Source organism: Mustela lutreola, chromosome 2 (genome assembly GCF_030435805.1).
Source record: "Mustela lutreola isolate mMusLut2 chromosome 2, mMusLut2.pri, whole genome shotgun sequence".
Classification (NCBI taxonomy): domain Eukaryota; kingdom Metazoa; phylum Chordata; class Mammalia; order Carnivora; family Mustelidae; genus Mustela; species Mustela lutreola.
Window position 1 is genome coordinate 128,615,196 of NC_081291.1, and position 24,026 is coordinate 128,639,221.

General features: G+C 40.3%; 1 protein-coding gene across 2 annotated transcripts in view; it reads right to left on the reverse strand.

Annotated features, from left to right (window-relative positions):
• Positions 1-24,026, reverse strand: part of FNDC3B (fibronectin type III domain containing 3B) — a 345,426-nt gene that overhangs the window by 129,871 nt on the left and 191,529 nt on the right. For both annotated transcript variants that reach the window (XM_059163470.1, XM_059163471.1), the window contains exons 5-6: positions 19,582-19,825; positions 15,280-15,567 (exon numbers count right to left, since the gene is read on the reverse strand). In XM_059163470.1, coding sequence (XP_059019453.1) covers positions 15,280-15,567; positions 19,582-19,825 — 532 coding nt within the window. The remainder of the gene's footprint in view (positions 1-15,279; positions 15,568-19,581; positions 19,826-24,026) is intronic.

A 24,026-nucleotide genomic window follows, 5' to 3' on the forward strand; every position in this document is an offset into this window, starting at 1 on the left:
TATCCCAGGACCCTGAGATCATCACCTGAGCTGAAAGCAGAGACTTAACTGACTGAGCCACCTAGGCACCCTAAATCACAAAATTTCTAATCAATTGTTTCTGACCAAAAAAACCCCCAAAAAACAAACAAAACAAAACAAAACAAAAAAACCAACCACCCCCAAAATCCAGTTTCCTATGGATCTATTCAGTGTTTGAATGAACTCTGCAGATAGTTCTGAGGTTCACTGTAAGTGTCAGGCTCTCCTCACACAGCAAACTTTTCCCGGAGCTATGAACAACAGCCATCTGGACACATCTTCCCTTAGCCTCTTACTCGGGGCTGGTCACTCACTGGGGAGATTATTGAAGAACAACAAGGAAAAAAGGGGTGAGCAGAAACGAAACAGTAAAATAAGGGGACACATCTAATCAACCATGTGGATCACACTCCTGTAAAGAAGGACTATGAACTTAAACTGAAGGGCTGTCTTTATCGTTTTCTTCAGAGTTCTATGAGCTTGAAACCTAGTCTTAAAATAAGCGCAAGTGTTGAACTTTACTTCTTCAAAAGTAGATAGGTGAAGAGCTTTGATAAAAATCAAGTATGAGAAACATTCTTCTATTTCCTTGAAAGCAAAACAAAATGAAAATACCCCAGCTGTAAATGAGCAAACGAATGAATAAAAAGTTCGGAATTTTAAAAGTATCAGTGATGATAAATACGGTAGATCAAGGAAGGCAGGTTTACAGAGTAGGGGGAATAAATGAATTCACAGAATTTAAAAATGCAAGGAATAAAGTATGAAGTAGGAGAGAGGGAGAAGAACATTTGAGAATCCTAATTTCGGGTATAAAACATCCCACAGATTATCAAGTGCAGAAAACCAAACTTCTGAAAGCTTACCCAAGGAGGCTAATGTGTAAAAGAGAGCTTAATTGTCTCCCATTCCAACTACGGACTGCAGGAACAAAAGCATGCTAACAAACTGGCCTTCAATGATTTAAAGGAAATGATGCAGCAAACAGGCACATATACACGGCAGAATCATGCAAATCCAACAGGCAGTCTGATTCTACAACACACGTAGCTTTTCTACCTAAAATAGAACCTGTCTTTGTAAAACACCAACACAGTAGTTACTTAACAAACTTAATAGACAGCTTTGCCCTCACACATGATCTTCAAGAGGGTGTTGAATCCACTGAATCCAGAGAAATCAAAGGAGAGTAATACTTCATGGACACAGAAACCTTCAAGGAAATGAAAACATAGCTTCTTTTTCTTTCTTTTTCTTTTTCCGTTTTAAGATTTTATTTATTTATTTGACAGAGAACACAAGCTCAGGGAACAGCAGGCAGAGAGGGAGGAAGAAGCAGCCTCCCTACTGAGCAGGGAGCTTGATGCGGGGATTAATCCCAGGACCCTGGGACGCTTAACCAACTGAGCCACCCAGGCACCTGAAAACAGTTTCGAATTGAAAACTGTCTGCAGGGATGCCTGGGTGGCTCAGTCGTTAAGTGTCTGCCTTCAACTCAGGTCATGATCCCAGTGTCCTGGGATCAGGCTCCCTGCTCTGTGGGAAGCCTGCTTCTCCCTCTCCCACTCCCCACTCCCCCTGCTTGTGGTCCCTCTCTAGCTGTCTCTCTGTCAAAAAATAAATAAAATCTTAAAAAAAAGAAAAACAAAAAACTTGATAGCTGAAGAATTAAGGCACTAATAACCATTTTTTATTTCAGTAACACATGATTTTTAACCAGTTTTCAAGAGATGCTGATATCTTATGGAGTTCCTTGGAATAACATTCCACTAAAATATAGATCTTTGTGAAAGATTTTTAATGTGCTTGGCAAAATACTTAAATAGTTTTGAGGAACTCAAATATGGCAATTTCTCCATCCTTCTTGGTTTGAAGGATTTTGCTGTACCATAGAATCACATGTGTCTTTTCAAATAACCAAGAAAAAGGGGTCAATGTAAGTTCACTGTGTGAAGTAAAACTAGCAGTAATAAATGCATTTCTGAAAATTAAAACAACAACAACTGCTGGTAGACCTAACTCTTCCCTCTTATGGCCTCATGTTGCTTTCATGGGGGTAATTGTAATAAACCTAGAAAGCAAAACTTGATCATTTCATAGAAATGCCATCCATACTCTTTCTCATTATATAGAAAGGTAAGTTAAGGTGGAAACTTCATTCCGAAAAAAACAGCTTCATTTTAAGGTCACCTCAGTTTGTAACAGGACCTGAAAGTAATCACACTGTCTTCAATGAAAGCTGGCTACCTTTTTTTTTTTTTTTTTAAGATTTTATTTATTTATTTGACAGAGAGAGAGAGATCACAAGTTGGCAGAGAGGAAGGCAGAAAGAGAGGGGGAAGCAGGCTCCCTGCTGAGCAGAGAGCCCGATGTGGGGCTTGATCCCAGGACCCTGAGATCATGACCTGAGCCGAAGGCAGAGGCTTAACCCACTGAGCCACTCAGGTTCCCCGAAAGCTGGCTACTTTTAACAAAAGCACAATGACCCAAGGGTAAAGATGAACCCTTTCCCTGTTAGTTTTTAACTAAAACCAAAACAGAGAAAATTTCTAACTTTCCAGTTTTTAAGCACGTCAAACTTCTATAATATCACTTTAACTATTGGTAGTATCACTTTAGCCATTGGTCACTATTCAAAAACCTACTACCTCAATATAATGGACCACTAACTCCTTTCAAACTTCTACCCAGAAGACTCCATTTTGGGGTGCCTGGGTGGCTTAGTCCGTTGGGCAACTGCCTTCGGCTCAGGTCATGATCCCAGTGTCCTAGGATTGAGCCCCGCATTGGGCTCCCTGCTCAGCGGAGAGTCTGCTTCCCCCTCTCTCTCTCCCTCTGCCTGTTGCTCCCCCCGCTTGTGTGAGCGCACTAGTAAGTAAATAAAAATTCTTAAAAAAAAAAAAAAGAAAGAAAGAAAGACTGCATTTTTATTTGACTTATTAAACCCAGGTGCTCTAGCAGGAGATGCTCTGGTCCAGCACAGGAGAAAGGTCCAAGCATGAGGAAAGCCCAGAAAGGAAAAAAAGTTTCATTCACATGGAAATCTGTTCAAAATGCAGCCGCCAATAAAATGGCTCAAGGACCACAAAGAAGCAAAGAGGCTCCCCCCTTCACCCTACTCCACTGGAAACTGTTCACCACATGAGAGGAATGGAAGGTGCAGAAATGGAACCCTGAGGCCCCTCTGATCTTCTCTCATTTTTTCCCAAATTAATGTTACTGCACATTCCATCTAATCGCCCCTGTCTACTGTGTTTGCCCCTTTCATTCTCCTTGTTCTCCTACTTCTAGGGCTTCCTTTTATTTCACTGTGTCCCTCCCTGGAGGCCCTTCTCATTTCTCTCTGCCTTCTGATTTTCCGCAGTCTCCCTAAAACCATCACAATTCCCTTCTGTGCCTGGAATAAATCATCCCTGCCACGATTACCTGGTCTTTCCTGCCCTTTTCTGAGCAGAACACCTATGTGGAAAGCCCCATTCTTGTGATGAAGCTGGAATAAGATTTTAGGAGGTAGTTTTTTTTGAAATGCAAATTCAGCACCAGAGAGGAGGGGAAAAAGAGGAAATTTTATAATCAACTGCAGAGACATTTATACTGTTTATTTTATAAATCCCAAATCACAAGCACTAAGCTGGTATCACCATTGTTTCCCCTGGACGGGTCCTATTTCACACTTGTGTTCTTCACCCATTTCTTAATAGAATTTCAAGGTCTTTTTAAAGCACCCAAAATTGGAAGAGGGCAATACAGTCTGTGACACTGTGGTGTGTCTGTGGTGTGTGGTATGTCTGATAATGTGACAAATTAAATTAAACTAGGCTGTTCATGGCAGAAAAGATGACCTTTTCTGACTACAACTCTCACATCATAAGGCACTGAGCCCACAAAACCCTGCCTCTTCATACAGCAGCGATAAAGAGGGATCCCAGAGGACCCTTCCACAGAAGATCCAGTGACATGATCTATGTTGATGTAACAGCTGGAAAGTTGCCCAACTCCATCACAAACAGTGAGACTATTTTGGATGAGGTATTAATAAGATCATTTTGTGGTTCCACACACCATGCGGCGGCCAGCCCCTGGGATGCTGTCCTCTGCTCCCCTGCCCCATGACCATCTTCTCTAAATTCATACCTCAGTGCCTTCTATGCTGTATCAAGAGACACAACGTATGACCAACAGGATATGAGCAAGGGGATGTGGAAGTGATGGCTGTACGGCTTCTGGGGCATAAGGAAAAACTGTGAAAGATGATGAAATGTAGTGGGTTTCCTTGTTGGCTTACCCACTTGCGTCAACTAACTGTCCTACACCAAATAGTCTCAGCGGTGGCAAAATAAATACAGACAAGCTGTTGTTCGCCCAAATCAACTCCAGCTAAGCTCTTTGACTTTTCCCCCAGCAACACCAGCAAAGTAATCTAAAGCAGTCAAGAGGATGAGGAGGTTCGGACAGGGAACCAAGCTGACCCAGCACGCTCTCCTCCTCAGTCTCAGAAGGGAATCCTGGCCAGAGGAGGCAGAGGGAAGATGAGGAGGGAGGGCTGAATTTCACTCTTGCTCAGGATTTTTCAGGTTGGCTGTGGGTAGCAATAGCGAAGAGAATTTGGGGGGCGGGGGAGCCCAGACTCTCCACAGAAACCTCTCGGATCTCAAGTCCTTGGTGGTCAAGGACTCAGCACTGACCCCGACTGCAGGATGCCTCGCCCCTGGGCACTCCGAGGGGCATGCTCCCAGGCTGCTGGGGTTCTGCTAACATGGCCCACAGGAGGCAGTTCTCATAAGCAGAAGAATGTCGTGGTCGTTCTTCACCCATGCTCTGTAACATTTTTAAAGCATTCAGCGTCTGAAATCAGATGGAGAGCTCCCAACAGCTTCTGAAATGAGTGCTATTAGTTACCCCCATTTTAAACGCCTGTAAAGAAACAGAAGCTTTGAGGGATGAACTATCTTGCCCAAAGGCACACAGCTCTCAAGTGGCTGAGTTGGGACAAAACCAAGAATGGCAGAGTCCCAGCTAGTAAGTCATTTTGCTTCTAAGTCAGGCACATTATCTGATGATGACCTCTGACCCCAGTAAATTCAGAATTCAACTCAGCTAAATGAGAGAACAGCATATAAAAGTTTCAATTCAATAAAATTGAAGGTTATATATATACTAGAAACAAACCATGTCATCACTTATACCTGCTGTTTAAAGGGTTCTTTGGAATGCCATATATTTTACCAACACGGGTTCTGATGTCATCTAACTGCCGCTAGGACCAGTTCCCAAAAAAGTCAAAAGGCAGAGAAAATAACATGGGTGCATGGAGTTAAGTACTACATATGGTAGAGACTAATAAAAATTCTGCCCTCAGTCTTCGGGTGAACATCCGTTTCAAAAGAAAACTCAAAGAATGCTTTCACATGTTATCTTTTTACACATAGGGGAAAAATGTGAAACTTCAAGTATGATTTACTGGGTTAAGACTCCTTCCATTGCCAGGACAAAAATACCTCATCCTGTCCCTGCAAAGAATCAGGTCCTTAACATCTTTAAAACATTCCAGACTGCAGGAACAATAGGACTGTGGGGGGAGGAAGAGGGCAAAAGGCGGAGAGATAAGCGATGGGACTTGATAAAGACACACCTACACATTCTATTCTAGCAACAACTTGGGCCACCCTAGTTTCCTCCTTGTGGAGCCATACTCGGGCCTCTGCACCAGAAAAGTCAGTCAATGCCTGTGTAAGAGGGGGAAAAAAAAGCACACTGGAATCTTAACAGAAAAGAGAGTTGTCCGTCCTCAGATTTCTCCAACTCAGGCCTTCAGAGGATAATGCCCAGGTCGGAAAGCACATGTCAACAAACGGCACATTCCTTCTGAAAACAGCCTTCTATCCCCAGGCTTGTCTCCTCTGCCATCCCACACGTAGGCAGCTGTTGCAGGAAGTCGGCTCCAGACCTCCATCAGCATCACTCAGAGGCCTCTAAAACCAGAGAACGGATCTGGCAGCCCACATTTGAAATGGAAAAGAGGGTGTTAACTGCCCAGTTTCCTGCTAGAAGGAATGTCTCTTGCACTTTGAGCCAGGGGTCCACATATCTATCGTCCTTAAAAAAAAAAAAAAAAAAAATGAAGCTATGTAGGCTTGCTTGGACTATTTTCACTTTCAGACTGTACTTGGCAGAAAGACGGGTGAATTCCACTGACCTGAGCTCACTTCTAATTTTTTTCATGTTTTCTTGATATTTTTGCCATGCTGAGGAATCATCCACAGCTGCAGACAAGTGAAAACACATAGGATTTATCTGCGACGACAGACCTGAGAGATGGTGCACTGATGGGACTCCATCTAGAGGCTGCAGGTTTTCAAGTTGCAGCGTGGGAAGCACACAGTACAGGAGCAAGGAGAAACCCCCGAGCCCTGCCACAACCAGACTCTCTTCCTACACACCTGGTCTGAGCAGGCCTTGGAGAATATGCGCTCAGGAGACAGAAGAGCTTGCATGTGAACGAAGCCATCAGCCACCTGCCAAGTGTGCAAGCCCCACCAAATAGCTTATTTTAAACAGAAAAGCACCAATGTTATCTCTTAGAGGGAGCCAAGACCAGAAGAGATTCCAGAAGAAAATCTGCCTTGACTCCCAACATTCCAGACCTTATTAACATTGAGTTGCTCTTTTCAAACAAAGGGGATCACTGTCGCTGGCCGTGCACAGGTGGACACAGCCACCCCTCCCCGAACCCATGCCATCCAGCAGGAGGAGAAACTCCAAGGCCTCCCCAGCATTCACAATCTCAGACCTCGAGAAGAAAACACCATCCCTGACTTACTCCTATAATTCTTATCTGCAAGAATGAATGCGCTCTCAAGCTAAGTTTGGGTAAACAGACACTGGGGTCACATTCTGTTTCTGAGCAGTGATAGCAAAACAGAAAAGAGAAAAAAATATCAGGGAGGGCCATCTGAGAAGGAATTAGAACACAAAAACCTGATAATAAGGGAAACTGCTAGGGTCAGAAGGCAATTTATGATCTCCAAAGGAGAAAAGCACAAGAATAATGCTTTTGTCACCAGCTTCCAGCGTTACAGTCAGAAACTATGACTCCATGCGGTGGAATTTCATCTAAAGTATAACTGAATCTTGGAATTGCCAGCAATTCCAAAGGTCAAAGTTCAAATGCCAAAAGTACGCTGTATCCTCGTTTTCTTCCATATTTGGAATTCTTACCATTTTGTTCCAATTCTTTCCCACGTGGCACAGAAAGTTCTAGAAGCCTCCACATCAGCTACTGCCTATATATTAATGACACAACTGGAACTCTTCCACCAATAGTACATGCTTATCATTATATCGGTACACTACGAAAGGAATATGCCTCAGTTTAAAATCAACTGTTTTAACTGAATACCTCCCAGAGTCCATCTTATTTTATTTTTTCAATTTAAATTCAATTAGTTGACATATAGTGTGTTATTAGTTGCAGAGGGAGAGGTCAGTGATTCATCAGTCTTATATAACACCCAGCGCTCATTACATCCCGCGCCCTCCTTAATGTCCATTAAAAATGCAGTTAAAAATTGCTCGGCAGTCAAAGGGCCAGAGGCTCTCAAGTGTTACTGTGCTTACTCCCCACCCAGAGAGCAGAGGGAAACTGATACAGCTGGGCCCCAGCTCCACAGGTTGTTGAAGGCTGAGAAAGATCATGAGTTTACACGCATCTCAAAAGCCCCTCCATGGCACTGAAGCTGTGGGTCTGAGACCAAGGAGCCAGGGTCTAGAGAAGCCTCAGCTCTGGGAAAGCCTTATGGATGCTAACAAGGACCCGGGTTCCCCGCTCCAACCACAGCAGAACCAGCTCTGTCTGCTTTCAGAATATATATATATATATATATATATATATATATATATATATATATATATATGTGTGTGTGTGTGTGTGTGTGTGTGTGTGTGTGTGTGTGTGTGCGCGCGCGCGCGCGCGCGCGCGCGCGCGCACACACACACACACAAAGGCTTGTAACGGCGGCATGGAAATAAGGATCTGTATTTAATTGGGATGGACAAAAGATTTTGGGATCTGTTTGCAAAAGGAGGATCTACTTACTCATGGGTAAGATTTTGAAAATCACTGACCCCAATTCACCTGTTCATCTTACTAAAGGAAACCTGAGGCCTAGTGACATGACTTGTGTATCACACAATCCCAAAACAGATACTACTGTATCATAACAGTTCCACTAAGGTTTTTTTTTTTTAAGATTTTATTTATTTATTTGACAGAAAGAGATCACAAGTAGACAGACAGGCAGAGAGAGAGAGAGAGAGAGAGAGAGGGAAGCAGGCTCCCCGCTGAGCAGAGAGCCCGATGCGGGACTCGATCCCAGGACCCCGAGATCATGACCTGAGCCGAAGGCAGCAGCTTAGCCCACTGAGCCATGCAGGCGCCCCCCACTAAGGTTTTAAAATGTACAAGTAATGAGTGAGAAAGACATTTTCATTGCTGGGATAAACCTACAGAGGAGGGAAAGGTCTGCAGTATCCACTGCACACTTGCCACACCTTCACACACACAGTGGAGATTGTGAGTCAGCATGTCTGACGTGCTCTCTCTTCCTGTCCTTGTCCCATCCCAGACACAGACACACACACACACACACACACCCATAATAATTAAAGGGCCTGCTAGGTCTTTGTCATATTATCAGACAGTGGCTCCTCACTGAAGTTTTTCTCTTTCACTCTGGATTCAGAGTGAAACAGCCTAGAAGATACCCTTTTTCTCCTTTCTGAGGATATAGAATAATGGGACTACCACTCAGACACAAATTGTGGGATTTCAGTCTCAAACCTGGAACTGCTGGGTAACTTCCTTAATGTCATATGCTTTGGTTCTAATTGAGGCTAAAAGGGAAGGAATGAAACTTCCCTCTCACTCAGGGACACACACCAGTAAGTTCTTCAGTCTCCGTGATGAAAGACAATAGGACAATTTTAACTGGGCCTTGGCCACAGAACAGTCTCGAGACCCATCCCCTGGGCAGTATTCTGCAGATGAGAACACATTTTTCCATACCACAGGATTCAGCAATTCCACTACGGAGTACTCATCCAAAGGAAACAAAAACACTAATTTGAAAAGATATATGCAGCCCTGAGTTCGCTGAGCCATAAATGTAGTCGTGATAAGGAAGCAACCCAAGTGTTCTCCGACAGAGGAACTGAAAATAGATGGTGTGTACATGTACACGTACACACACACACACACACACACACACACACACGAATATTACTCAGCCATAAAAAAGAGGGAAATCTGGCCATCTGCAACAACATGGACGTCCCTAGAAGGTACTATGCTAACTGAAAGAAGTCAGAAGAACACAAATAAATACAGTATGATGTTACTTACATGTGGAATCTAAACAAACAAATGAACCAATAAAACCGAACAGACATAGGGGAAACACTGGCAGTTGCCAGAGAGGAAGGGGGTTAGTTGATGGGGGAAATAGGGGAAGGGAGTGTAGATGCATAGACCTCCAGTTATAAACAGTAAGTCACAGGGAGGTAGTGTGCCACACAGGGACCATAGTCAAAAATACTGTACTGTAAATCTGAAAGTTGCTAAGAAAGTGAATCTCAAAAGTTCTTAATCAAAAGAAAAATTTTTTGGTCACTTTGTGTGGTGACAGACAGTGTCTATCTAGACTGAGTGTCAGGATCATTTAGCAAAGTATACACATGTCCAGGAACACAGGGTGTAGCTGTCAAAGCGTAAGGCGGTCTGAGCAGAAGGCAGGCACTTCTGGCTTACAGGGGAAGGAGCTGCAGGAAGGAGGAGTGTCGGAAGGGAGGAAGGAGGGTCAGTGCATAGGAGGATAGAGAGACACCGGTTTAGAGAGGGGGCTGTCCTGGATGAAAGGTGATCCTAAGATGACACGAGGGAGAGGGCCAAAATATTCAAGTAAAAAGGGGGAATGTTATCCTGAGGTGTTAAGAACTGAACTAGGCTACTTTTAATATTTAAATAAAGAGAATTAAAACACCCATTTTACAGATGATAGAGGTTCAGAGAATACTAAAAGCAAATAGTTAGCAAGTGACAAAGCCAGATCAATTCTAAGCCAAGGAAGCCTGCTAACAAAGTCCCAACCATTCTGTGCCCACAACACACCATTAAACTCCACACCAACATTCCTCAGAGGGTACGGTGGGACTCTATCCTCCCTAAGCTATTTTCCTTAAGGTAACAGTAAATGAAAGGAGGGATTGGCTGCAGAGCAGTCTCCCTAGGGGTAAAGAACTCTTCGTAGGAAGAGTAAACACTAAACACCTACATATGTTCAAATGAAGACCTGTTCTAGAAAACAAACCAATTAAGAATACACAATTCATTCCACAAATATTTGCTGTGTACCTACTATGTGTCTGAAATAGTTCTAGGAGGTAAAAATGGAGAATTAAAGTTCTTATTTCCTACTGTGTACAACTTAGTGAACCACATGTATTGTAGCCATCCTTAATTCTGAGATAGTAGCTCTTTATTTTGGCTGAAATCATTCCCAGCGGAGCACTGATAAAACAAACAGACAAGAAAACATGAAGCCAGATCAAGTGAACAGATTCTGATTTAGTAGATCTGAAAGCGAGGTTCATGGATCTATTCTGGGATTTTTGTAGGTTATTTCATTCAATCTACTGTATTTTATTCGATTCTTTTCTTGTTTGCACATTGATTCATCTGTTTATTCTTTTATAGTTTATTATATTTTTAAATAATATCTGATTCATTTGTGGTTCTCTTCTATGAAAATATTTACAGCTGGAAGTATAATCCTAATCCTCTTTACCTATTTTGTCCTTCCCCTCCCCTTCCCTCTGGCAATCACTAGTTTGTTCTCTGTATTTAAGAGTCTATTTTTTGTTTTTTAGATTTCACATATAAGTAAATTCAAATGGTGATTTGCCTTTCTCTGTCTGACTTATTTCACTTAGCATAATACCCTCTCTAGGTCCATCCATGTTGTTGCAAGTGGCAAGATCTCATTCTTTTTTATGGCTGAATAATATTCCATTTTATATACATATATCACTCTTCTTTAGATTTCTCTACTCATGCGTCGATCAGTGGATATCTGGGTTGCTTCCATATCTTGGTTAATGTCAATAATACTGCAATAAATACAGGGGTTCATATCTTTTTGAATTAGTGTTTTCCTTTGGGTAAATAACCCAAGTGAAATCACTGGATTATATGGCAGTTATAGTTTTAATTTTCTGAGGAAACTTCGTATTGCTTTCCGCAGTGGCTATACCAGTTTATATTCCCACTAACAGTGCATGAGGCTCCTTTTTCTCCACATCCTCACCAACACTTGTTATTTCTTGTCTTTTTGATACTAGCCATTCTGACCGGGATGATGTGACATCTCATGTTTTTGATTTGTATTTTCCTGATGATTAATAATGATGAGCATCTGTTCATGTGCCTTTTGGCCATCTGTATGTCTTTTCTGGAAAAATGTCCATTCAGGTCCTCTGCCCATTAGATCTTTTCTTGATGTTGAGTTGTAGAAGTTCTTTATATATTTTGGAGATCATCCCTTTACTGGACTATCACTTGCAAATGTCTTCTCCTATTTAGTAAACTGCCTTTTCATTTCATTTCATTTGAATTAGTGGTTTTTTCTGGGTAAATAAAAAGAAAAAGCTCTTTAATTTTATGTAGTCCCAATCGTTCATTTTTGTTTCTTTTTTCTCTTGCCTGAGGAAACATGTCCATAAATCTGCTAAGGCCCAAATCTGTCCAACAGATTATTGCCTATGTCCTCTTTGAAGAGTATTATGATTCTGGGTCACACATTTAAGTCTTTAAACCATTGTGAATTTATTTTTGTGTAGGGTCTAAGAACGTGGTCCAGCTTCATCCTATCCAGTTTGCCCAGTAGCATTTATAAAACAGACTGTCTTTTCCTCATGTATATTCTCACCTTTTTTGTCATGGATTAATTGACCATATAACCATGGGTTTACCTTTGCACTATTCTCTTGCACTAATCTATGTATCTGTTTTCCTGCCAGTACCAGATTGTTTTGGTTGCTACAGCACTGTAGTATATCTTCAAATCTGAGATGGTGATATATTCAACTTTGTTGTCCTTTCTCAAGACTGTTCTGACTATTCAAGGTCTTTTGTGGTTCCACACAAATGTTTGGATCATTCATTCTGGTTTCTGTGAAAAATGTTATTGGTATTTTGATAGGGATTGCACTGAATCTGTAGATTGCTTTGGATAGTATGACATTTTAACAATATTAATTCTTCTAATCCATGAGCATCAAATATCTTTCCATTTGTCTGTGTCCTCTTCAAATCCTTTCAACCATGTCTTAGTTTTCAGAACACAGGTGGTTTACCTCACTGGAACGTGGTCATTTCAGATTGGCATGTTCCATTCAGTAATATGCATTTAAGGTGGTTTTACCCCTTTTTATACTTTAATAACACTGGGTAATATTCCATTGTCTGCATATAGCACAGCTTGTTTACTTACTGGAGGACATCTAGATTGCTTCCAAGTTTTGGCAATTATGAATACAGTTGCTATAAACACTTGTGTGTAAATTTTTTGTCAGGATCTAAGTTTTCATTTGGGAAAATGAATACTTAGTTTTTAAATCCAACCTGTAAACCCCTCAGATCCTTATTGACATGAGGCAGAAACCATAATACTCTGATTCTTTACTTCGTGGCTCAACCACGTGGAGAACTGCACTTTGAGTGGTTTTGAGGAGGTAAATAATGCAATGAGAAAAGGAGCAACAGACCGAGTTCAGACTAAAGTGGAGATATTCAATTTTTTCATGGCAAAACACACACTCCTGTAAGTGCACAGGGAGAGTGATCTCACTGTTACTATCATCGCCATCACCATCATCATCATGTTTTCTACACAACAGTGAAGAGCTTAAGGTGCTCAAAATAATTATACTCGCATTCATTACATAAGAGGGCAAAATGTTTGTAAATGTATAGATGTTAGCAAACATTTCAGTACAGATTTCAGTGCAAATCCCTATTGTCTCTTAAAGCTGTGAGTATAGGGTGCCTGGGTGGCTCAGTGGGTTAAGCCTCTGCCTTCGGCTCAGGTCATGATCTCAGGGTCCTGGGATCGAGTCCCGCGTCGGGCTCTCTGCTGGGCAGGGAGCCTGCTTCCTCCTCTCTCTCTCTCTCTGCCTGCCTCTCTGCCTACTTGTAATCTCTGTCTGTCAAATAAATAAATAAAATCTTTAAAAAAAAAAAAAAAAGCTGTGAGTATATTAAAAAATAAAGCAGCTTACACATTTAGACATGTAATATAGAATAACTGTACAGATAAGGAAGATACTTTTTTTTTTTGCCATACTTAATCCATAATTACCTTAGTTTTATTTGCTAACTTTGACCCTGATTCATCCTAATTTCCTTCATCTCTCTGCTCCTTAGATTTATTCTGACTCTATTATATATATCTATGTCATCTGTCTGAAATCTTTCTTGGTGCAAGACAGACAGTATTAGAGAATAAATCAAATAATCAAGGTAGTTCAAACCTCATTAAGCTCTCTGAAGACTGCTTCTACATTCCTTTTCTCTTTTTTACAAACTAAAATTCTCCTTAGAAAAACTAATTTCTAATTTTTTGGTGTGAATTCCTTTTCATGCCCATTGTTAAAAAGTCTAACATTGCTAGTAATCTAATTTCAAACTGAGAGTCTGTATTACCAGTTGACTAAAAATAACATTAAAAATAGCAAATATAGAAAAATACAGAAAATACATAGAAAATATAAAAATATATTTATTTTCAATATATATTTTCAAATATAGAAAAATATAGAAAAGGATAAGGAACAAAATTAAAGGATCTATAATACATTTTACTCAGAAATTTCTGGTCACTTTTGACTCTATCTTACTATTCCTCTTTTTAATGCTACAATTTATTTATCAATGAAGTGGGGGGAAAGGCTGAAGCCAATGGCTGGTTCTAGCTCAGTTTCCTCAGCCCCAAAAGAGTCCAGTCTTCTCTACGCAATCAAACATAAAACAACTTCTTTCTCTGTCATTCACAAACACATCTCACATACACAGTTCCTGTTCCCATCTGGATGAGGTCTGATAAGACAAAGGAGTATATTCAATGACTGCTATAATCACTTCTTATCCTGTCTTTCCTAGACGCTCATGTCTTTATATATTTATATTTGTAAATTCACCTCGCTTTTCAAAATGTTACCTTATTCTCCTTCAATTAAGTCAGCCTTCTCCACATGCCTGTATCAAAAGCCTGTTTTTAACTCCGATGGCATTAAAATAGGCAGTTTCTAAATCTTGGCTAAAAACTTGATTTAAAGGGTGCCTGGGTGGCTCAGTGGGTTAAAGCCCCTGCCTTTGGCTCGGGTCATGATCCCAGGGTCCTGGGATCGAGCCCCACTTCAGCCTCTCTGCTCAGGAGGAGCCTGCTTCTGCCCACCCCCCACACCCCCCTTTCACCTGCCTCTCTGCCTATTTGTGATCTCTGTCAAATAAGTAAATAAAATCTTTTTAAAAAAAAACACCTTAAAGTACATATACCTGCTTCCCCAAATTAACCAATCTATAGCCATGAGACTCATCTACAAAAAAAAAAAAACAAAAAAAAAACAAAAAAAAAAAACACATGCCCTTTGGAGCTGATGTCTTATATACGGTGACCATATTTCTTCCATCTCAGTCTTGAGCAATAACTACTTCATTCAGAATGCAAAGGTAGCATTAAGAAAGAACTGATGCCTGAAAGTAAGCAGAAATATATTCCTATTCCACAATGATACATTTCACTACAGAACCAAGTAATTACATCTGGTTTGATGAGGTGTAATTATTTTCACTGTTGAACTAGCCCTGTACTTCTTAGAAAGACTCTGGATCTCCTCCCTGCCTATTTGGAGTGAAAACAACAGGAAGTGGGCTAATGTGAAAAGCCACTGCTCGCATACTTGTTACTGAGCTTATGTAAAACGTCACATGGCACTTGTGACCCAAGGATATTTCTGCCATAAACTATTAATAAAAATAAAGGATACGATATTCAGCTCTTCCTTGGAAAACGATTGGAAGCTCTAACTAGCCATCCCTATGAGAAAGACCAGTGGCCATGAAATAACACCGTTAGGTACAAGATGTTTCTTTTAGGATGTCGGGCTCCAGGGATCTCTCCTTACAGCAAATACTCTGCCCATTACCTTGCAAATCCGAATCAGTTGACTTTGGACTGCTCCTGGCCCGCCGCTCCGTTTTCTTAATTCCTGGCCCACCCCCGCTGCCTCCACTGCCTCCGCCGCCTCCAGCGCTGTGGCCCTTCCCATAGCCGTTGTACACGGGTGTGCAGTTGCTTTTGTAGATAGAAGACGGGGGGCTGTTGAGGCGGTTCTGGCGGTCAATCTGGCGGTCTTTCAGTTTTTTGTGCGGAGGCTTACTGTACTGGTCTTCCCGGGTAATGTAGCTTGACATTCCATAGAGCGGTATGATTTCTGAAACGGAGGATTATGACAAACACAAGCTCAGTCTACATTTTATGTATGTATTTAGTTAGTTAGTTAGTTTCGTTTTATTTACTTGTCAGAGAAAGAGTGTGCAAGCACAAGCAGGGGCAGTGGCAGGCAGAGGGAGAAGCAGACTCTGCTGAGCAGGGAGTCCCAGGCAGGAGACATCACAGGACCCTGGAATGACCACCTGAGCAGAAGGCAGAAACTTAACCAACTGAGCCATCCAGGTGCCCCAGCCTACATTTTCAGTAGAAATTTTAAATGGTCAAAAGACCTGGCTCCTGAAGAAGGAGTTTTAAAAACTACTAAATATTTTTTTTAATTATACATATATATAGAATACATGTTTAAAATGTTCCCATTCATTCTGAACCAACTGAAGAATGGTCATTAAAAACTGTATTGTGTGAAAGAATAAAACAACTGTAATGCATTTTCATGAATGTTCCAAAAATTATGGAAAATACTGAAGACAAGGTTACTTTTCCTGAAGAGTTCATATTCTAGTTGAATTTATATATAAATTTTGCTTTTGTTGTCAAAAATCACTGTCAAATGTTTTTTAACTGCAATATATCGAAAACAAATCAGAAAAAAAACCAAAAGAGCCCCATAAATGTGTCCTTAGAATCAAGACACTTAAAACTATACTCATCATTATAGACAAAATAGCATTTCTTCTGAAAAGTGTGTAACATATCGCTTCTCGGGCTTTTGGCTAAGATCAAGTGAAAAGTGTGTAACAACCAGAATCTAAGGAGTTGTTTACAGCATGTAAAAGAGCCAACTTCTGAATAAAACTTACTAACATGATGAGATGAAAAATTTAACTAAAAATAATCAAAGCTCACAGAATCAGGGGAAATGTTCAAAGACAAACAGCAGGAGTAAACATAAGCTATCTCTGCAACCTGGTGCCTCATGTAATAAGCTGTGGTCTCAAATGTCTATTTTAGAGTAATCTAGAGGCAAGATAAACTGACTAGTAGAATGTCACCTGGCTTCATTATGTAGAATTTTTTTTTAAAGATCTTATTTATGAAAGAGAGAAAGAGAAGGAGGGAGCACAAGTAGGTGGAGGAAGAAAGGGAGAAGTAGACCTCCAGCTGAACAGGAAGCCCGATGCAGGACTGGATCCCAGGATCCTCGGATCCTGAACTGAGCCAAAGGCAGACAGACACTTAAGCGACTGAGCCACTCAGGCGTCCCTACTATGTAGATTTTTAAGTGGCTCCAAAAAAACAATGGGAGCTTACAAAACAATTTCTGATCTTAGGGGAAAACATTTACTTTAAATCAAAAGATGGTAAAAATCAATTAAAAATTGTATTTAGGCATTAATAAAAATGACAGTATATAACACAGAGATTGGGTCCTTGTGTTAAAAAGAAAAAAGGGCCCCATACGCATAGAATGACCAAATAAATTACCATTCCAAGCTGAATACTTCTGAGAGTGAAAACGTAGCATTCCTATCCTGTCTCTGGACAAGAGACCTAAATGGGGCCTGTTTTAAACATACCAGGAATGCACATTCTCCTTATTTAACATAACTAACCTTTCAACTTGGGGGGGGGGGAGCTCCACTTTTCTTTCTCTTCATATAGCTTAGAGAAGATCTTTAAAAAGCAAATCTTCACAAGGTCACCAAACTGCACTAAAGAATGTGAAAACACAAAGGCAATCTGATTCAGAGCCTATGCCCAGGGTGCCTGGGTGGCTCAGCTGGTTAAGCATCAGACTCTTGATTTCGGCTCTCGAGTCATGATCTCAGGGTCAAGAGATGGAGCCCCACATCAGCTCCTGACTCAGAGGGGAGTCTGCTTGAGAGTCCTTCTCTTTGCCCCACCCCCCACCCCGGGCTCATGCTCCCTCTCTTGTTCTAAGAGCCTATGTCCAATTAAATCATACCCAAATATACAAAAGGATATTAATTGTTTTAAATGTCAAAATGCGTTATACTTGAAATTTAAGATATTCACCATGGACACTAATACAATAATCTTTTAAAACATGTTGAAACTTTACTCATCCGGTATGGGAAATTAAATGTTTTAAGTTGTTTTTAGATACGTACACCAGGAAGTAAAGGTAAGGGATATATATAGGGCTTTTTAACTATAAAACAAAAGGATTTTGTTTTTTGCTTTCTTTAATTTGGAATTAATGAGGCACTTTCATTTTTACATTATTACACCATGTTATTACAATGAAAATAAACCAAAATACCCTCTGAAAGAAAAACACTTTTCTTCTTAATTCTAATGACCATTTAAATCATACTGCTGTCTAAAATTGAAGAGGACATCATTTACAAAAGGTAACTACGTGGCTTCCTACTAACACACTGTGTAAGGCACTCTTCATCTAGCAATTAGCCAGTTGCCAAGGCTTTTACTCATTAAGCTCAGACCAAATCAAAAAACTCTGACAATACTCAAATATTTAATGTGCCTTGTGTCAAGACACTGAATGATTCTTAAAAATGACAGTTAATTATTTTTTTCAGATTTTTCCAAATGCTTTCATGGCATTTCCTCACTCTGTTTGGGGGGGTTATGCCATTAGGCAGGAAGATTATATCAGTACAAAGTTATCAATGCCATCATTTCTCCATGCCCTGCTATGATAGTGCTTGATTCTTTTGAATTTTATATTTCTAAGTACTAAATTTCTAACTACTAAAACAAACAAAAAACCAAAACAACAAACTCAAATTCTATCCCTAAGTTGGAAGAGGATGTTCCACTTAAAATAACCATCTCAAATTTTTATTTTGTTAAGAAAAAAAATTACGATGTGAGTTAAGCATACAGGGGGAAAATATATATATATATATTTATACATAATTGATAAGTGAAGTTTACGGTAAGTTGCTATTCCTGCTATATAGCAGGAATTCTCGTATTTGAACCAATAGAAAGAAATGTTTGAAGTGGTAAAATGCTTCAATTCATAGAAGAAAATCACTTTGCAAAGCTTTAGACATCTTAGCTATTAAAGTCTGATTTTGGGGGGACACCTGGGTGGCTTAGTTGGTTAAGCATCTGCCTTCAGCTCAGGTCATGATCTAGGTGTCCTGGGATGGAGTGCGGCTCTGAGTTCCCTGCTCAATGGGGAGCCTGCTTATCTCTTCCCTCTCCCTCTGCTGCTTCCCCTGCCTGTGCTCTCTCTCTCTGTCAAATAAATAAAATCTTTAAAAAAAAAAAAAAAGTGTGATTTTTTACCCTCACTTATCTGGTTTCTTAGTATCCATTTTGATAGAAAAAGGCTTTAGACTCAACCAACACTAGAAAGATATAATGTCTGAGACTCTTTCATGTCGAGGTGAGTACTTGGCTACTAAACAGTGAAATTGGTTAAAGTAATAACAGGCTTCAGGAGGACCCTATCGAGGAGATTCTGAGTTCTACTAAGATTGCCAACACAGGGCATCTGGGAAAAAGAGTCCTCTATCTGAGTTTTCTGATTTGGTCTAAGCTTAATGACTAAAAGCCCTGGTAACTGACTAATTGCTTGATGAAGAGTGCCTTACACAGTGTGTTAGTAGGAAGCCACATAGTTACCTTTTGTGCAACTGGGCACAAAACACTTAATTTTCCTTCTGCTGCTAGGCCATATGGATGCCTAGGCAACAATGTCTCACAGTTCCATCTCAGGCCACTGTCACAGAAAAATATGAAAATGGGACACAGGAATGTATGCTCCATCACTCACTTCTTACTACGGTAAGAAGTAGCTATCCCTCCCTTCTCTTTTTGCAGTGGCTGGAACAGGGGGCAGAATCTTGGAAAACATAAAGAGCTGAAACCCACAAAGGAATCTTTGCAAGATGCGCTTCAAGACAAAGGAAGCTAGGAATTTCTTGTGGCTTTCTACAGCCAGTAGATCCCCTACCAGGCTCACTGCAGGAGAAACAAAGGCTCCATGGTTCTCCTAAGCTACTTCCAAGTTGTAACCAGTTTCAACAGCTCTCAATGCCAGCAATAATCTACTCACCTTGCTCGCCGTATATTGTAGGAGGAATATGGTGCTGAGGAAAAAACTGAGGCGGCATATCTCCAGGTCCAGTAACAGGTGGGTAGTAAGCCGTGTGTGAGTTATGAATAAAATGGGGGTGGTGAGTCAGGTAGGGGGGCAGGTGGTGGGTTGGAGACATGGCTGAGGGGTAGCTTGGAGGGTAACACTCAGGAGACTGCGGTGTGACCACCACCCGGCGGACTCCAGTATTGTCTTCAATCACCTAAAGAAAACAGAAAGAAACAGTGTTGTATATATTTATCAACAAACATCTCGTGGACATATATAGTATTTAATTGCTTCCCTTACTGGAATTTTTCTCTCCTCATGGAAGAAAAAAAATCAGTGCATGTTGAATTCTGGTTCTCTAATTCAAACCAATTTTTAGATGCATCTTAGAAATAATGTTTAACAATGAAAACTTATGAAAATAAGCTTTCATCAACCACTTGATTCTGATTACACAAAACTTTTTGGAGAGATCAATGGCTTGATAATAAATCTCATTTGTCTCATAAAATTTTCCAAGAAGACCTGGAAGAAGACTTCTGAAGACTTCATCCAAGACAAGTGAATTTCATGTGTGATTTAGCTAATCTGAGCAATGACTTTGAATGTAACTAATGGTTCATTGGTTTTCCAGAAAGGAGATTTCTGAGTAACATAAATGTACTTCACAGGGCAAGCTTTCCAGATGGGCTTGATGGCTTTTGACCTATTCCTGCTTTAGCATGACTGTACTGTTTGTACAGGGCTTTTGGAAACAAAGAGAACATTAACTTCAGAGGCCAGGGGAGTACCAAAGGTTCATTTAATTTGGGACCAAGGATGCAGATAAAATGAGGGGATTCCAACCAATAAAAAACTCAAACAATACTCAATCAAGATGGACACCTTTGCTCCCAAGACATCCTGATGACATAATGGGAGCTGTGAAGGGAGACATTAGGACAGGGGACCTGCTATAAGCAGAAGGAGCCCATCACCACTCTCTCCACATGTTTTTGAGAGGCTTTCTAATAACCTCAAGGAAGGTAGCTAAGGCAGTACAGTAACAATGTTTACTGCCTCTCTGGCCAACTCCATGGGACCTGCTCTCAAAACAAAGGCTTTTGTTGAGATGCCAGGTAAGAAATTACACAACAGATACCATAATCAAGAGGGAAAGCTGAGGAGTAGAGGAGCAGGGAAAGGCAGAATGAGGGATGCTTTTAGGATTTGAAAGAATTGGTTGTGCTGGGATAGCTCGGAGAAAGGCCCCCGGGATCAGGGCCCAAGAGTACACCTAGATGCCAAAGAGACCGGGCTGGCCTAATCAAGTATTTAAGACAATCAGGCACACACTGGTAGGAAGCTTGCTTAAAAAGAATAATAATAATTTTAAACCACCACCACCACTACCAAAAAGCACTGAAAATTAAACTTGTATATTGAAATGGATTTCTCATTACACCTCAGGAGGCTGATTATAGGCCAAAATAAAATGACTTAATCATGTCTAAAACATTCTAATAAAAAAATTATAATAAGCTTTGTTTAAAAAAAAAAAAAACTGTTTGATACAAAATGTCAAGTTTATCAATGTTAGCCAGTACATGAGTATACGAGTTAGGTCCCATCTGAATTAACAGCCAGTCATCTTTATGTTAAAAAAAGAAAAATTGTCATGTTTATTAATGAACCACTTAACATGACAGTTTCAGAATTAATCACTATGTTAACAGTTCATTAAGAAAACAGTATTAACTCCTTAAAATGAAGATTCTGAGTCATACTCCCTCCTAAAGCTCAAGATGGGACTTTTTATGCATTCTTTAATAAATGTAACCTCTTCTGGGTTTTGACAAGCTAATCCCATTAACCTCATTTATGAAGGCATGGCAGTTGATAGAAGGTAGATGTGAAATGCTTAAACTATGACGTCGGAAATGCTATACGTGTGCTAGCATCTTCTATATCATCTAAAATGCAGAGCAAGAAAAGGGCATTTGGTAATTGCAGTTTGTACAATTTTTGTGTACATACAGATTTTTCTTACCATCTGACAGAAACACACATTATATTATCGTCTTCCTTCTCTCCCACTCTGACACTGGCTAGTAAGAAAAAAATAAGGTATATTCCAGATGTTCCTCCTTCATGGAACCTCCAATTCAATCCTGTGGTAGACACCAGAAGGTCCACAGAAGCAAAGTATTTGTTTCCTTGAAACCTGCAACCTTCATCACGTTCATTATTGTAAAACTTCTAATGGCCAACCAGCCACACAGACTCGGGCAATATAGTAAAACAAGAACACGGCCCTCACTAAATAGGAAGAACTCTGGGCTTGTAAACAGGAGCATATACAGTGAGAAGAAATTATTTTAATTTCATCATAATTTCTAACTTGCTAAAAGAAAACTCTTAAAAAATGAGGTGAACAGAAAGCACTAACAAAGAGAAGAATTTTCTATAGGGAAAAAAAATCTGTAAGAGATACAGAGCTAATACATTAGCTTTTTACCAGTACATTTTGAAAGAATAAGTACTGCCACTAATTTGAAAAATTAATAACTCTGATGCATAAATTATGCTTCATGAAAAGAGAAGTTTCCAGTCAGAAAACCAAGTGGCTCTTTGAAACCGCAAATGGCCTACTTATAATGAAAATTGTCTGACAGCCCCATTTTTAATTATCTTAGTCTGTGGTATTTGTTCATTAAAAATATTTTAAGAAATGAAATATTAATTCTAAAATAATGAGAAGCAAAAATTTAAAAATATGCTGAATATTTTGTTCATTGTTCTTCCATAACACAAACTGCAATATATTTATCAAATTCAGGTTTGATCTATGTCTAAGGAAATTATGCTTATGTTCCCCCAAACAATAAGAAAATCCAAGGAGTAATAAAAATGCACAAAATAATAAGCAACTCATGAAATCATGGTAATAGTACTCTTTGTTTAAAAATTAGGTTCCTAGGGGTGTCAGGTAAGCATCTGCCTTCAGGTTAGGTCATGATCTCAGAGTCCTGGGCTAGAGTCCAGGATCTGGCTCCCTGTTGAGCAGGGAGTCTGCTTCTCCCTCTCCCCCAACCCCTCCCCAGCTCCTGCTTATGTGCTCGCTCTCTAATAAGTAAATAACATCTTGAAATTTAAGAAAAAAAAAAAGTTCATAAAGAAGTATTACTAGAGAAGAATTCAGATATTTGAAAGAGTTCAGTCCAAAAATCCTGAGGCAATAAAATGTGCCTTCACAAGTGACCACTGAAAAGACAGATTCACTTGCTTTTGGGATGAATGAAATTTTGACAATATCCAGAGGCAGACAAATCACCTGTATTCAATTCAACAATTATTTCCTGTAACATACTATGAGCTAAGCACTGGATGTTCAAAACTGAGGGGAAAAAAAAGGGAGGATTCATCTATATACTCTAAGAGTAATATAAAGAGAAACATCAGACTAAGTTCTAGTAAGTGCTCTTCAAAAATCAGAACACAGGGGCACCTGGGTGGCTCAGTTGGTTGGGCGGCTGCCTTTGGCTCAGGTCATGATCCTGGCGTCCTGGGATCGAGTCCCACATCGGGCTCCTTGCTCGGCAGGGAGCCTGCTTCTCCCTCTGCCTCTGCCTACCACTCTGTCTGTGCTAGCATGCTCAATTTCTCTCTCTCTCTGACAAATAAATAAATAAAATATTTTAAAAAAAAAAATCAGAACACAGTATATTGTTTTTTCAAAAATCACAACTATTCTTCATCTAGATTTTTTCCTAGCTCTGTGACTCAACAAAACAGTCACTCACCACTGTGCTAGTTTCTCAGACAGTCACCCATTACGGGCTTAACTGTGTGCCCCCCCAACCCTGCCCACTGCCACTCTTCACCAATTCATATATTGAAGTCCTAACTCCCCAGTAACTCAGCATGTGACTATTTGGACACAGGGACTTTAAAGAGATAATTAAGGTAAAATGGTTCTGTGGCTGGGCCCTAATCCAATATGACTGAGACTGCTGTAAGAAGAGCAAATTAGGACAGACACGCAGAGGGAAGACCATGTGAGAACATAAAGATAGAAGATGGCCGCCTACAAGCCAAGGAAGGAAGCCTTAGAAGAAACCAAATCTGTAGCCTCTAGAATTGCGAGGAAGCAATTTGTCATTGAAGCCAACCACTCTGTGGTACTCTGTTACAGGAGCCCTAGCAAATCAACACACCACCTATCATAGCTTGATGGCAAACACGACCTGGCTTGATTTCTTCACCACATCACTGAGTCTACTCAATAAACATTCACTGAGAAACTTCTATGTGCCTAGTACTCTTGCTAATCGGTGGTCTAGACACAAAGATAAGAGGCTGGAAAATAAGGTGCTCACAACAGGGAGAATCTCTGTCATACTTGCACCTCAATTTTCCTTCTGATCTGAACTCTG